The sequence below is a fragment of the Cervus elaphus genome, chromosome 24 (assembly GCF_910594005.1).
Source record: "Cervus elaphus chromosome 24, mCerEla1.1, whole genome shotgun sequence".
Taxonomy (NCBI): Eukaryota; Metazoa; Chordata; class Mammalia; order Artiodactyla; family Cervidae; genus Cervus; species Cervus elaphus.
The window spans coordinates 44141716-44155109 of NC_057838.1; the positions used below are offsets into that span (position 1 = coordinate 44141716).

Sequence of the window (13394 nt, forward strand, 5' to 3'; positions counted from 1 at the left end):
GAGATTGATTAAGAGCTGTTGGCCCGATAAGAGCTTAGATGAAGGGGAGGACAGGAGGGATGACAAGATAAATGGTTTCGGGATATGTCTTGGAGACAGAGCCTATGACGCTGCTTGTGGGAGGGTAAAGTTATAGCCTCGGTGAGGCCAGGAGAGGTACTGGGAATCAGGCATGAACTCCTGGGCTGTTAGCCTAAGCACTTCAGCGGACCTGAGATGGGAGGGAATTTGGGGGCAGCTTTTGATGGGTAAAATGTTTGGCACAAGTTAATTTGGATGCCTAAGAGGCTGATCCAAATTGTATAATTAGCATCTCTTCTCGAGACACATATGGATTATGGAGGACATGAACATATGTTGTAATGAGGCATCGATTGCAAGCTCTGTGGATGGAAGAAATGAACAGCGTGTGTATGTATGTTTTAAAGACCTGGAAATAAAAATGTATCAAGTAATGCACTGTGGGGTGGACAGATGAGATGCGTCGTTAGTAGGCAGATGAGTAGTACTTATTGGTAAGGTAACACGTTTTGGATGCAAGTATGTGCCAAGCATGTGTTCCCTCTGCCTGTCCATCAACTCTCCCAGCAGACAAATAATATCAGTATTTTATTATTATTCTCCATTCTAAACGAGAACACTGAACCTTGTAGGTTAAAAAAACATGTCCAAGTTCACCCAGCTGGTAAGCAGAGTAACAGGGTGGGGTGGGGGAGGGAAGGGAGCCTACTTCATAGGCAGAGAACACTCCATAGCTGTAACCCAGCTTCACCTGGGAGGAGGCTAACCACTTTCCTTCCCTGTCCATCGGTCAACTGCTGGAGCGAAGTCCAGTGGAAAGGTACCACCAATGGGTGCTGCACTGCAGCCGTCCATGTTCTCACATCCAGCCTCGCAGGGCGCGTGGATGCTCTTGCCCTAAGGCAGGATTTGGTCATTCAGCTCCAACCCCAAGCCATCGTGTGCCCAACTGGTTGCTTTGCTCCCAGGATTGGTGTCACTGGGAAAGGCAACTCCCAGGCAGAGAAGAAAGCACTTTTCCCTTTTCCTTGACTTGTGAATAGATAAAAAAACCTAGATACCCTCCTTAAATGATGGTTCATGCAGTCTTGCCCAAACTCAAGTTTAGAGCAGTCATTCCGGAGGGGTATGGCCATGTCTCTGTTCTGACTAGAAATCATGGAAAAGAGCATGCTTCCTTGGGGATCCTTGGAGACATGTGACTCCTTTTAGGAAGGCCCATCTCATTGCAAGAGAGGGACTCATGCCTTCTGATAAATTCTCCCCTGGAAAGTGGAATTCTAATCTTTCCTCACTCCTTCAACTACTTGCTATAAACAGTGTATCTGTGGGCGTCCAGGGGCTGTCCAGTGAGAGAAACTTCCATTTTATAACTTTTCGAGTGTGTGATGGGGGATGGGATTGGATTTGGGCCACTGCCTGTTGCTTTTTATAAGCGGGAGAGTGGAGTGCACTAGCCAAGAACACAGGTTCTGGGGACAGATGACCTAGATTTAGTTTTGGCCCTGCCATTTGCTATATGGGAGATCCTGGGAAAGTTGTTTGCCTTCTCTAAGACTTCAGTCCATCATTTATGAAATGTGTATAATATAGTACTTCCTTGGTGTGGTATTTGTGAGCAGGAAGTGACATATACCTAAAGCACTTGGAAATGCCAGCAAGATTTCAGTGCAAAGTCAGTGAAACTTCTATAGCTGTTGCTGTTGCAGTGAGGGAGCAGGATACAAATACAAAACGCTTCTGAGGAGCAGTGATCCGTGGTGTTGGGTTAAGGTGGCTTATTTGTGAGGGACCTGGAGAACCATGGCGATGCTTTTGATGTGCTGATGAATTAATTGAGCTTAGTTGTTCTCTCTCTGCTAAAAGTATAGCTGTTTCTCTGTGTAGAGAAGTTGAAATTTTTTTCTGCCAGGAGTTTTGTATTTTTGGTGGATGAGGTTCCAAAGCACTAGGGGTTTGTCTGAAATGATATAATGGATAGGGAGACAATTCTGGAACAAAGTCGGTGCCCAGTGAATTTACATTGAAAGTTGAGGGACTGACTATTGGAATAACAGTAGCTAAAAGGTAACGTTTCATGTGTGTCTATGACAAGCCCTTTGCTTTTATGAATTTTCTCCTTTCATCCTTATAGCAGCCCAGTGCAGAGCAATTTTAGGAAGGTGGTGTGTTCCTCCCTAAAATGCAGAGGTGGAGCCTGTACTTGAACTCAGTTAAGGTTTAAAACTTAAACATATTTGTATGAAAATACAAAGGGGATTTAATACTTGAAACATAACTTTATATGAAAAATAAGAAATTTGGGGACTTCAAGGTAAATAAAATTGAAGAGAAGGAAGGAAAGGAAATTCTAAATATTTTTCTTTCTTCCCCCAGCTTGTAAATGCACTGAAAACAGTATCTACATTTGAGGTCCAGATTGTTGATTATAAGTATAAGTAAGTAATAATCCAGTCTTGGGCAGATCCTGTCCTCTTTGGCTTGAATGAGGGAGGAGCCTCCTCATCCTTTGGCGGGGAGAGGAGGGAGGACTCTGTGAATGGGAGATGTTGGCACTCGTGAATCTGGAAGGGACAAGCGGATACCATCAGTGAATGAAGTGGGCAGGTGAGGACGCCAAGCCTAGTGGGCAGAAGTTCCTCCACTGTGACAGGCCTGATGCTGTTATCAGGCCTGATAGTGTTGCCATACTATTCATTTTTAAAAAGAAGTGATGAATCCTATTTTCATTTGAAATTTCTGAATTTCTAAGGTCAGCAACTAGGGGACTTACCTGGTGATCCAGTGGTTAACACTTCACCTTTCAATGTAGGGGCTGCTGGTTCACTCCCTGTTTGGGGAGCTAAATCCCACATGCCTTGTGGCCCCCCAAAATCAAAACATTAAAGCAGAAGCAATATTGTAACAAATTCAATAAAGACTTTAAAAATGGTCCACATAAAAAAAAAAATCTTAAAAACCAGCAACTAATTCCAAATTTTAAAAAATGGGATAAGCCTGAATTGCCCTGTTGCTGGGTTTCATCTTCTGGCCTAAGATTAGTCGTATGGGAATAATTTGAGGTTCATAGAACAGTATGAGGTTTAAAAAAAATCTTATAAAATATTTACATTTCTGGGACTTCCCCAGTGGTTTCACCTTTTAATGCTGGAGGTGTGGGTTAGATCCCTGGCTGGGGACCTAAGGTCCCACATGCTGTGGGGTGAGGCTAAAAATTAAAAAGAAAAAAATTTTTTTTACATTTCCTTGAAAATTCTGACACAAGTAAAAAGTTAGAAAGATAGAATTTGCCTACCATTTATGTAACCAACTATATCATATGTTATATGTTACATAACCCCTGTCTACGTAACCCCTGTTGATACAGAAACTATAGGGCTATAAAAGTGGTACATGTTCTTGATTGAAAAAGTCAAGCAGTATAGAAAAGTTCCAAAGGAAAGTGAAAATTTTTCCTCTCTCCTTTTCACCCACCCACAGTCATAGTGTTTTCCAAATTTAACAGCTTTTTTTCTGTTTTAAAAAAGTACACATTTACCAACATACAGTGCCTCACATGATTCGGTTTAAACTTATCAGTAAGCCTGGGCGTTTAGCACCTCATTCATCACACGTTTGTTCATTTACACAAGTCTTTGTCAGGTACCTGCCATGGGCTGGTCACCATGCTTCGGAGGAAGCATGGCCGTGTCCCGACGTCAGACACTAAGTACAGATAAATAGTACTTGCAAGAACAGCTACTGCTTATTGAGACTTACTCTTTTTTTCCCCTCAACCTTTAACCTTTTTATTTTGTGTTGGGGTAGAACCGATGAACAATATTGTGGTAGTTTCAGGTGAACAGCGAAGGGACTCAGCCATACATACACATGTATCCATTCTCCCCCAAACTCCCCTCCTATCCAGGCTGCCACATAACATTGAGCAGAGTTCCACGTGCTATATGGTAGGACCTTATTGGTTATCCATTTTAGTATAACCATGTGTACATGATCTTCCCAACTGTCCCTTCCCCCCGACAGCCATAAGTTCATTAACCTAATCCATGACTGATTCATGTCAATGTATGGCAAAAACCACTACAATATTGTAAAGTAATTAGCCTTCAACTAATAAAAATAAATGAAAAAAAAATCTAAGTCTGTGAGCGCGGACACGTATTCTTAATGCTTTCCTTGCTGTGTCTCATCTTCCTCTTTCAAGAGTCTTGTGAAGTTTCTGAAGCTATTTCTGTCTGATAGGTGACACTAACCTGTGGTGGCAATCCTCAGGTGGCAGGCAAGAAGAGAGCCCAGGGTTAGTGACAGTAAATTCAGACCTTGTCAACCTGAGGGACACGAAAGAAACATAATAGCATTGAGCATTGTGAGTTCTCATCTACAGGCATTTCCCAGAAATGACGACTCCACGGATGTGTTCCCTGGACAAATGCCCCTCGTCCCCCTCAGTATCAGTTGGCATCCCGGGGAAACTGAGGCACACGTACATCGTGTGAGATGCACTTGGTGCCTTTGTCTTCCCTCATGCAGGTGCGGGATTTCTGTTCTGTTCTGAGAGGAAGCTCTTTAAAGAGGAGAAGCTGATTAAGAGGAAAGTTGCTTCCCCTTCTTCGATGCAAACAGATCTTGTTCGTTTATTTTTCTTCACTTTGGGTGGGTGGGACTGGGAGATTGGATTCCATTTTATTTATCATTGTGTTAGACTCTGTCCAGCATTTCTTCCCAGCCTCACTTCAGGGAACTTTTTTGGCTCTTGTTCTTGTTCAGTCAGTAGTGTCAGACTCTATGCGACCCCATGGACTGCAGCATGCCAGGCTTCCCTGTCCTTTACCATCTCCTGGAGCCTGTTCAGACTCATGTCCATTGGGTCAGTGACGCATTTCAACCATCTTGTCCTCTGTGTCCCTTTCTCCTCCTGCCTTCTATCTTTCCCAGCATCAGGGTTTTTTCCAGTGAGGCAGCTCTTTGCATCAGGTAGCCAAATCAAAAGGCTGTTTAGTTCCTCTTCACTTTTTGCCATAAGGGTGGTGGTGTCTGCATATTTGAGATTATTGATATTTCTCCCAGCAATCTTGATTCCGGCTTGTGCTTCATCCAGCCTGGCATTTTGCATTATGTATTCTGCATATAAGTTAAATAAACAGGGTGACAATATTGGCCTTGACATACTCCTTTCCCAGTTTTGACCCAGTCGGTTTTCCATGTCCAGTTTTAACTGTTGCTTCTTGACCTGCATACAGATTTTGCAGAAGGCAAAAGGTGGTTTGGTATTCCCATCTCTTTAAGAATTTTCCACAGTTTGTTGTGATCCACACAGTCAAAGACTTCAGTGTAATCAATAAAGCAGAAGTAGATGTTTTTCTGGAATTCTCTTGCTTTTTCTATGATCCAACGGATGTTGGCAATTTGGTCTCTGGTTCTTCTGCCTTTTCTAAATCCAGCTTGAACATCTGGGAGTTCTCGGTTCATGTACTGTTGAAGCCTAGCTTGGGGAATTTCAAGCATTACTTTGCTAGAGTGTGAGATGAATGCAATTGTGTGGTAGTTTGAATATTCTTAGGCATTGCCCTTCTTTGGGAATTGGAGTGAAAACTGCCCTTTTCCAGTCCTGTGGCCACTGCTGAGTTTTCCAAATTTGCTGGTATATTGAGTGCAGCACTTTCACAGCATCATCTTTTAGGATTTGAAATAGCTCAGCTGGAATTCTGTCACCTCCGCTAGCTTAGTAGTGATGCTTCCTAAGGCCCACTTGACTTCTCACTCCAGGATATCTGGCTCTAGGTGAGTGACCACACCATCATGGTTATCTGGGTCATGAAGATCTTTTTTGTACAGTTCTTCTGTGTAGTCTTGCCACCTCCTCTCAATATCTTCTCCTTCTGTTAGATCCATACCATTTCTGTCCTTAATTGTGCCAATCTTTGCATGAAATGTTCCCTTGGTATCTCTCATTGTTTTTTTTTTTTTTCCTGTCATTGTTTTGAAGAGGTCTCTAGTCTTTCCCATTCTGTTGTTTCCTCTATTTCTTTGGACTGTTCTTATCTCTCCTTGCTGTTCTTTAGAATTTTGCGTTGAGATGGGTGTATCTTTCCTTTTCTCCTTAGCCTTTTGCTACTCTTCTTTTCTCAGCTATTTGTAAGGCCTCCTCAGACAACCATTTAGCCTTTTTGCATTCTTGGGGATGGTTTTCATCTCTGCCTCCTGTACAATGTCACAAATCTCTGTCCATGGTTCTTTAGGCACTCTGTCTATCAGATCTAATCTGTCGAATCTATTTGTCACTTCCAGTGTATAATCATAAGGGATTTGATTTAGGTCCTACCTGAATGGCCTAGTGGTTTTCCCTACTTTCTTCAATTTAAGTCTGAATTTTGTACTAAGAAGTTCATGATCTGAGCCACAGTCAGCTCCCGGTCTTGTTTTTGCTGACTGTATAGAACTTCTCCATCTTCAGTTGCAAGGAATATAATCAATCTGATTTCGATATTGATCATCTGGTGACGTCCATGTGTAGAGTCGTCTCTTACATAATTGGAGGAGGGTGTCCGCTATGACCAGTGTGTTCTCTTGGCACAGTCTGTTAGCCTTTGCCCTGCTTCATTCCGTACTCCAAGGCGAAACTTGCCTGTTACTCCAGGTATTGCTTTACTTCCTACTTTTGCATTCCAGTCCCCTGTGATAAAAAGGACATCTTTTTTGGGTATTAGTTCTAGAAGGTCTTGTAGGTCTTCATAGAACCATTCAACTTCAGCTTCTTTGGCATTACTGGTTGGGGCATAAACTTGGATTACTCTGATACTGAATGGTTTGCCTTGCAAATGAACAGAGATCATTTTGTCGTTTTTGAGATTACACCCAAGTACTGCATTTCGGATTCTTTTGTTGACTCTGAGGGCTTCTCCATTTCTTCTAAGGGATTCTTGCCCACAGTAGTAGATATGATAGTTATCTGAATTAAATTCTCCCATTCCCTTCCATTTTAGTTCACTGATTCCTAAACTGTCAGTGTTTACTCGTACCATCTCCTGTTTAACCACTTGCAGTTTACCTTGATTCATGGACCTTTTGCCTCTTACCTTTCATTTCAAAGTTTGCACATCTTTCAGTGTCTTGAATTCAAAGACCAGCACACATAAAATTGTGGATTCGTCTGTTGCACAGGCAGGAAAATGCCCTCATGGTATTTGAGATAATTTAAGGGATACACAGATGTCAATTGAATAACTCAAATCATGCAAGAAAGAATTTATTTTATTTTTGAAAAGTTCTTGCATAATCTTAAGGAAATAGTTTTCAGTTGGTTGCTAAATATAACATCACTGTAATGCTTGGTAATTCCACTGTTTCATAAAGAGAGAGTGAGCCTCAGGATCAGAGCTTTTGCCTTGCAGTGTTACCTACCTACCTTGGAGTAATGCTTTTTAGCTTGATTATACCCATTTTTACAGTTTTATTTCATGTGTTACTAGTTTTCCATTTAAGACAGGTATAACAGAGAAGGCAATGGTACCCCACTCCAGTACTCTTGCCTGGAAAAATCCCATGGACGGAGAAGCCTGGTAGGCTGCCGTCCATGGGGTCACTGCGAGTCGGATGCAACTGAGCAGCTTCGCTTTCACTTTTCACTTTCATGCATTGGAGAAGGAAATGGCAACCCACTCCAGTGTTCTTGCCTGGAGAATCCCAGGGACGGGGGAGTCTGGTAGGCTGCCATCTATGGGGTCGCACAGAGTCGGACACGACTGAAGCGACTTGGCAGCAGCAGTAGCAGCAACCATCAATATATCAAATCTAGAACCTGTTAAGCATTAGTGCTATAAATCAAAATAAATATGACCAAGGATGTTACACTGTAAGAAGGAAGAACAAGTACAGGGAAGAGTTCATGAAACACACACACACACACACACACACACACACACAAAAGACAGGTATAAAAGTTTCCTTCTAAAATAAGAACATGCAAGTTTTAAAAAAGGCAAGCTTAACTTAGAAAAATGTTTAGTTATTAAGTAAGCTGTTAATTATGGGAGTAGACTTGAAATTGGCAAATATCATGAGAAAATGTACTTTGAATTGGGAATGACACTTGTATAAATGTTGTTACCATGAATCGTGAGCTTACTCAACTCAGTACTTTCCCTCTCCTCCCCTTTCTTTTGTTGTTCTTTATGTTCACAGGGAACTTGGGTTTTTAGACCAGCTGAGAATCACGCATAACACAGACATATTTATTGGAATGCATGGAGCTGGTCTTACCCATTTACTTTTCCTTCCAGACTGGGCTGCGGTGTTTGAACTGTAAGTGTTTGGGGACAATTTAATATTGAGGCAGCTGATAATGTTTTTTCTGCTTGCTGAGACTTTCATTCAGAGCCTGTAAAGGCTTAATATTTAATTATTACAAAGAAGTCACATCATATATACATCTAGAAGGAAAAGAAAAAAAGACCTAAAAGTTTGGAAACTGCAGTTATCCTTAGCAAGCAAATACCCCTTTCCTCCCCCATCTCAGCAGGATTCCGGAGATGTGGATCTGTGGCTTCCTTCCTCTGCGTGCATTCCTGTGTGCTTGTCAAACTGAAAGCCTCTCCCTGCCATCAGTGTAGTTACTGTGTGAAAAGAGAACCTGTGTGTTGCACACTCATGTTCATAGCAGTATTATCTCATTAGCCAAGTGGTAGAAGAAACTCAATTGTCCATTGAATATGGAATGAGTAAATGAAATGTGATACAGACACAAACATACCCAGTGGAATACTATTCAGCCTTAGAAAAGAAAGAAATCCTGTCTCATGCAGTGACAGGGATAAACCTTGAGGACATTATGTTAAGTGAAATGTTACTCTGAAAAGCACAAATACTGTATGATTTCACATTCATGAGGTACATAGAGAAGTCAGATTCATAGAGACAGAAAGTAGAAGGGTGGGTGTCAAGAACTGGTGGGAGAGGTGAAGGGGGACTTAGTGTTTAATGAGGACAGAGTTTCACATTTTCGTGATGAAAGTGTTCTGGAGATTGGTTATAACAACGATCTTATATGTACTACTGAACTGTACACTTAAAAATGGTTAAGATGGCAAATTTTATGTCATGTGTTTCCTACCACAATTTAAAAAGAGAGAGTTTGAGTATCTGTACTTCTAGTGAAGAACACATCTCCAAAACATAAGCCAACCTCTTTGCCTGGTGCTCACAGGCACCATACAATTCCATGGGCCTGTATGATTCCATATACACATACGGGAGACTGAGGCCTCAGGGGAAAGTAATTTTCCCATGGCGTTCCTTTAACTCGGTGGTTGGTTGTGGAGACATGGACCTCTCTCCTTTGATAATTCTACTCTGGATACCAACAGTGATTACTGTTACCTGATTTCTTCCTGTTGCATCTAAATATCTTGATTTTGTGGTCATATTTAAAAATACCCTGGCATTTAAATGAGAGACTATTTAGAAAAAAAGTTGTCATGAACTTCCAACACCCCTGAAAAACCTTTACAAATAAATACATATGTTAGATAAACAGCTAGATCATTGTGGATTCTATTTCAGTTCTTCATTTCTCCCTGAGAGAGAGCGGGGGGGGGAGAGAAAAAGGAAGGAAGGAAAGAAATGTCACTGAGAAATTTCAGTCCTTTTAGGTCAACAGTCCTGGGATCAATATCTTTTGGAGAATGTGTTACCCACCCACTCCAATGCTGTGTTCATATGCACAAAGCTGGGGTTATTAGGAGTTAATATCAGTTTTTTTTAATATCAGGAGTTTTATCAACAGGCCTGTTGATAAAAATCCCCTCCATTCTTTAATCCTACTCTGCTTTTTGAAAGGTAAGATGATTTAGTTATGGAAATATTTTAAAAATAATCTGTTTCACTTTTGTGTGTGTTTCTATAAACAAGTTTTATTTATATTCCATACTACAGTTCACTCATGTAAATCATATAATTCAGTGCTTTTAATATATTGACAGAGTTGTGTAACCACCACCACAATTTTATAATATTTTCATTGCCCCCCAGAAAAAATCAGTCCTCTTCAGCAGTTACTCTCATTCCATCTTCCTCCCAGCCCCTAGAAACCACTCATCTACTTTCTATCTCTGTGGATTTACCCACTGTGGACATTTCACATAAGTGGAATCATGCAGTATGTGGGCTTTTTCTTACTGGTTGCTTTCACTTCGTGTCATGTTTTCAAGGTTCATCCATGTTGTGGCATGGATCAGTGCTCATTCCTTTTTATTAGCGATAATTCTTTGTATGGTTATATACCATGTTTTTTTAATCCATTTGTCAGTTGATAGGCATTCAGATTCTTTTCACCTTTCGGCTATTGTGAATGCTGCTGCTATAAACATGAATCTCACTCTTTTCTCTTGTTTACTGTTTATACAATCTTTTGCAAGAACATATATGGGAGGTGAATTTTTTCCCCAAAGAACTGTGGACTGGTCAAAAATCCCAGGCAAAAGCCCTATGTATGGATGCCCTTGTGTCCTTAGGTACAACTGTGGAGATGAACGTTGTTACTTGGACCTGGCTAGGCTGAGAGGTGTCCACTACATCACTTGGCGAAGGCAGAACAAAGTCTTTCCTCAAGATAAGGTAAAGTTCAGTGACGAAACTCATCTTGTTTTAGTTTTTAATTGGCTTTGAGTATCTATAATTAAATTGCAAACTGTCTTTAAGCTTCAATCCAAAGATAAAACTGTTCTCTGGAATCGTGAGTTGTTGTTTTTTTATATTTGCAAACTTATGGGAGAGGGGAAATTAATTATTCTCTATCTTTATGTGGAAAAGTGACCATGAAATTTTGGACTAGTGAGATCTGTTAAATTATTTAGAGACAGGATCTGCAAACTATAGACCAGTGGGCTATATCTGGCCCTCCACTTGTTTTTATAAATAAAGCTTTACTGGAACACAGTCCTTCTCTTCTGTTCACATGTTTTCTATGGCTCCTTGAGCACTTCAGTGGCAGGGTTGAATAATTGTGGTGGAGACTCTGTGATTCACAGAGCTGAAAGTACATGCTGTCTGGCCTGTTACTGAAAAAAATTGCCAGCCTCTGATGTAGAGCATAAATTAAAACAGTTGCTTTTGGCCAAAATAAAATAATTTTCTTCTTGCTCAGAAAACCACATCCTTAACAGCTTACATATTTGTCTTTTGCTATTTTTGCAGGGCCACCACCCAACTCTGGGGGAACATCCAAAGTTTACCAACTATTCTTTTGATGTAGAAGAATTTATGTACCTTGTCCTTCAGGCTGCAGATCATGTATTGCAACACCCAAAGTGGCCATTTAAGAAAAAACATGATGAGCTATAAATGTGTTGAGTCTTTTTGCCAAAGGGGAGTTTTTGAGCAGTCCCACACCCAGACTCACCTCACAGTTAAATAGGTAAAACAGCCTGTTATCTCCTAGCCCCAAATCGCCTTTTTTTTTTTTTTAAATACCAGTACAATGCCTTCAGGATATTACTTATGTCTTTTATAGCTTTTAGGTGTTTTGTTTGATTTTTGTGTCATTGCTATTTATCAAGATACTATTTTTGCACTGAAAACTTTACTTTTTATAGTTCAAAAATTGGGCCTGGGCTCACTGGTATCATTGAGCCTTTTCCTTAGGGATGCCAAAGTTTGCAACTTTCTTAGTTTTAGAATTTGTGTTTTTGTAGAATACCATGAGATCATCATTTTAGAGGCTTCCAACTTGATATGTTTGAGTAAAATCATGACTCATCTATTTGCCATAGTTTGTTCATAGCACTGTTCATAATTGGACAGGAAAACATGCAACACACCCATGCATACGTGCACACACACATGCACACGGTTGTGGTTTTCAGTACCAATCTATAGGACTGTGTTATAGATCAAACAGTATTATAAATAGATCTGTTTTCGTCTTATCAGAGTCCAAACTTAGTCCCAATGAATTCTCTGTTATATCTTTATAGTCAGCGCCAGGTTATATTCATCCAGAACCTGAATAAATCATGCTGTTTCCTTAAGTCATATTCATATATTTCATATGCAGGTCATGTTTTCCCCACATGTAACAACCACAGATGATAAAAACAAATGAGAATGTTCTTTAGAACGGTTTTTTTTTAACGTATCTTCTAGCTGGTTTCCACTGGCTCCTTCTTAGCCGTGGAGAGCATTTATGTATGAAACAGTGGTTTCATTGTGCACATATTTGTAAGTGCATATACTTGTGTGTATCTGTCTACCTCTTTTAGCATGGAACTATTCCAGTGTTTGATTTTGCAAACTACAAATTAGCCACAAGAAGAGATTTTTTCCCCCTATAAGAAAAATAAAGGCAAAAAAGGGTAAAGACACATGTGAATTAGCCAGTTCAAAATGGATAAGAAGCCATAAGAGAGTGCCATAGATTAAAAAGTGTATCTGACAGCCACCCTACTCCCTCAATGAGATTCACTTCTTACTGTTTATGAACCTTCAATTTAGTGGTCGGAAACCATGGATTTATTTTATTTCAAAATGTGAAGTTTACATTTTATTAACACTTGAGTAATCTCATTTAGAGACTAGCAACTTCTATTTTTTTAAGTAAAGGATTAACAAAGTACAACAGAGCTAAACTTTTTTTTATGTTTTAGAGTAGTTAAAAAAGAATATACAGAAGACAAGTGACCTGAGAATCCTAAAATATTTATTATCTGAACCTTTACAGAACACATTTGCTGACTCCTGCTTTAAAGGATTATCAACAGTCTTCTAGAGTTTAGGAATATTTATTAAAATATCTGTAAATGAATTAATGAATCACTATAGCAGTAGCTTTGATTTGAGACCTTTACAATATTTAAAAAGACTCACAACATGATTTTTGAAATGATTGGTATTGCTCCTGTTCTTTGTCCAAAACACTGAGTAACTGCTGAGAAGATTATTCACATGAAAAGAATTGTCAAGGCTATGTTGCATGTTTAGTCAGAGAGGCAGAAACATCTAAAAAAAAAATGGCCTGGAAAAAAAAGGTTTCAGCATTTATCTTCTTACCTCATTTTAAGAAGTGTTTGGGAATGTGATTCTGTAGATGAGCAAGTATTTTAGACATTGAAAACAATTTCATTATAAAATGTTACATTTGCATATTTCACAAAGAAACAGTACATTTTATAGAAATGAGAATATACTAGGTACTTTATGTAATTCACTTTTATCAGACTTTCTTTTTTTGATGGGAACAAAAGAAGGTCTTCAAATTGTTATAAAATTTAAAATGTAAAGACTGCTCTTTTTATTAAGTCTTTGAAAGAGATGCATGTCATTGTTTGTACATTTGGGATATGGCTTTGGAATAAATCTTTTTATATTTTATTTGAACACCA

At 39.7% G+C, this 13394-nt stretch overlaps 1 protein-coding gene across 4 annotated transcripts in view; it reads left to right on the top strand.

Annotated features, from left to right (window-relative positions):
• EOGT (EGF domain specific O-linked N-acetylglucosamine transferase) overlaps positions 1-13394 on the top strand; it is a 42862-nt gene extending 29468 nt beyond the window's left edge. For all 4 annotated transcript variants that reach the window (XM_043886996.1, XM_043886997.1, XM_043886998.1 and 1 more), the window contains 4 exons: positions 2398-2459; positions 8203-8322; positions 10530-10632; positions 11212-13394. In XM_043886996.1, coding sequence (XP_043742931.1) covers positions 2398-2459; positions 8203-8322; positions 10530-10632; positions 11212-11358 — 432 coding nt within the window. In that variant the 3' untranslated portion in view covers positions 11359-13394. The remainder of the gene's footprint in view (positions 1-2397; positions 2460-8202; positions 8323-10529; positions 10633-11211) is intronic.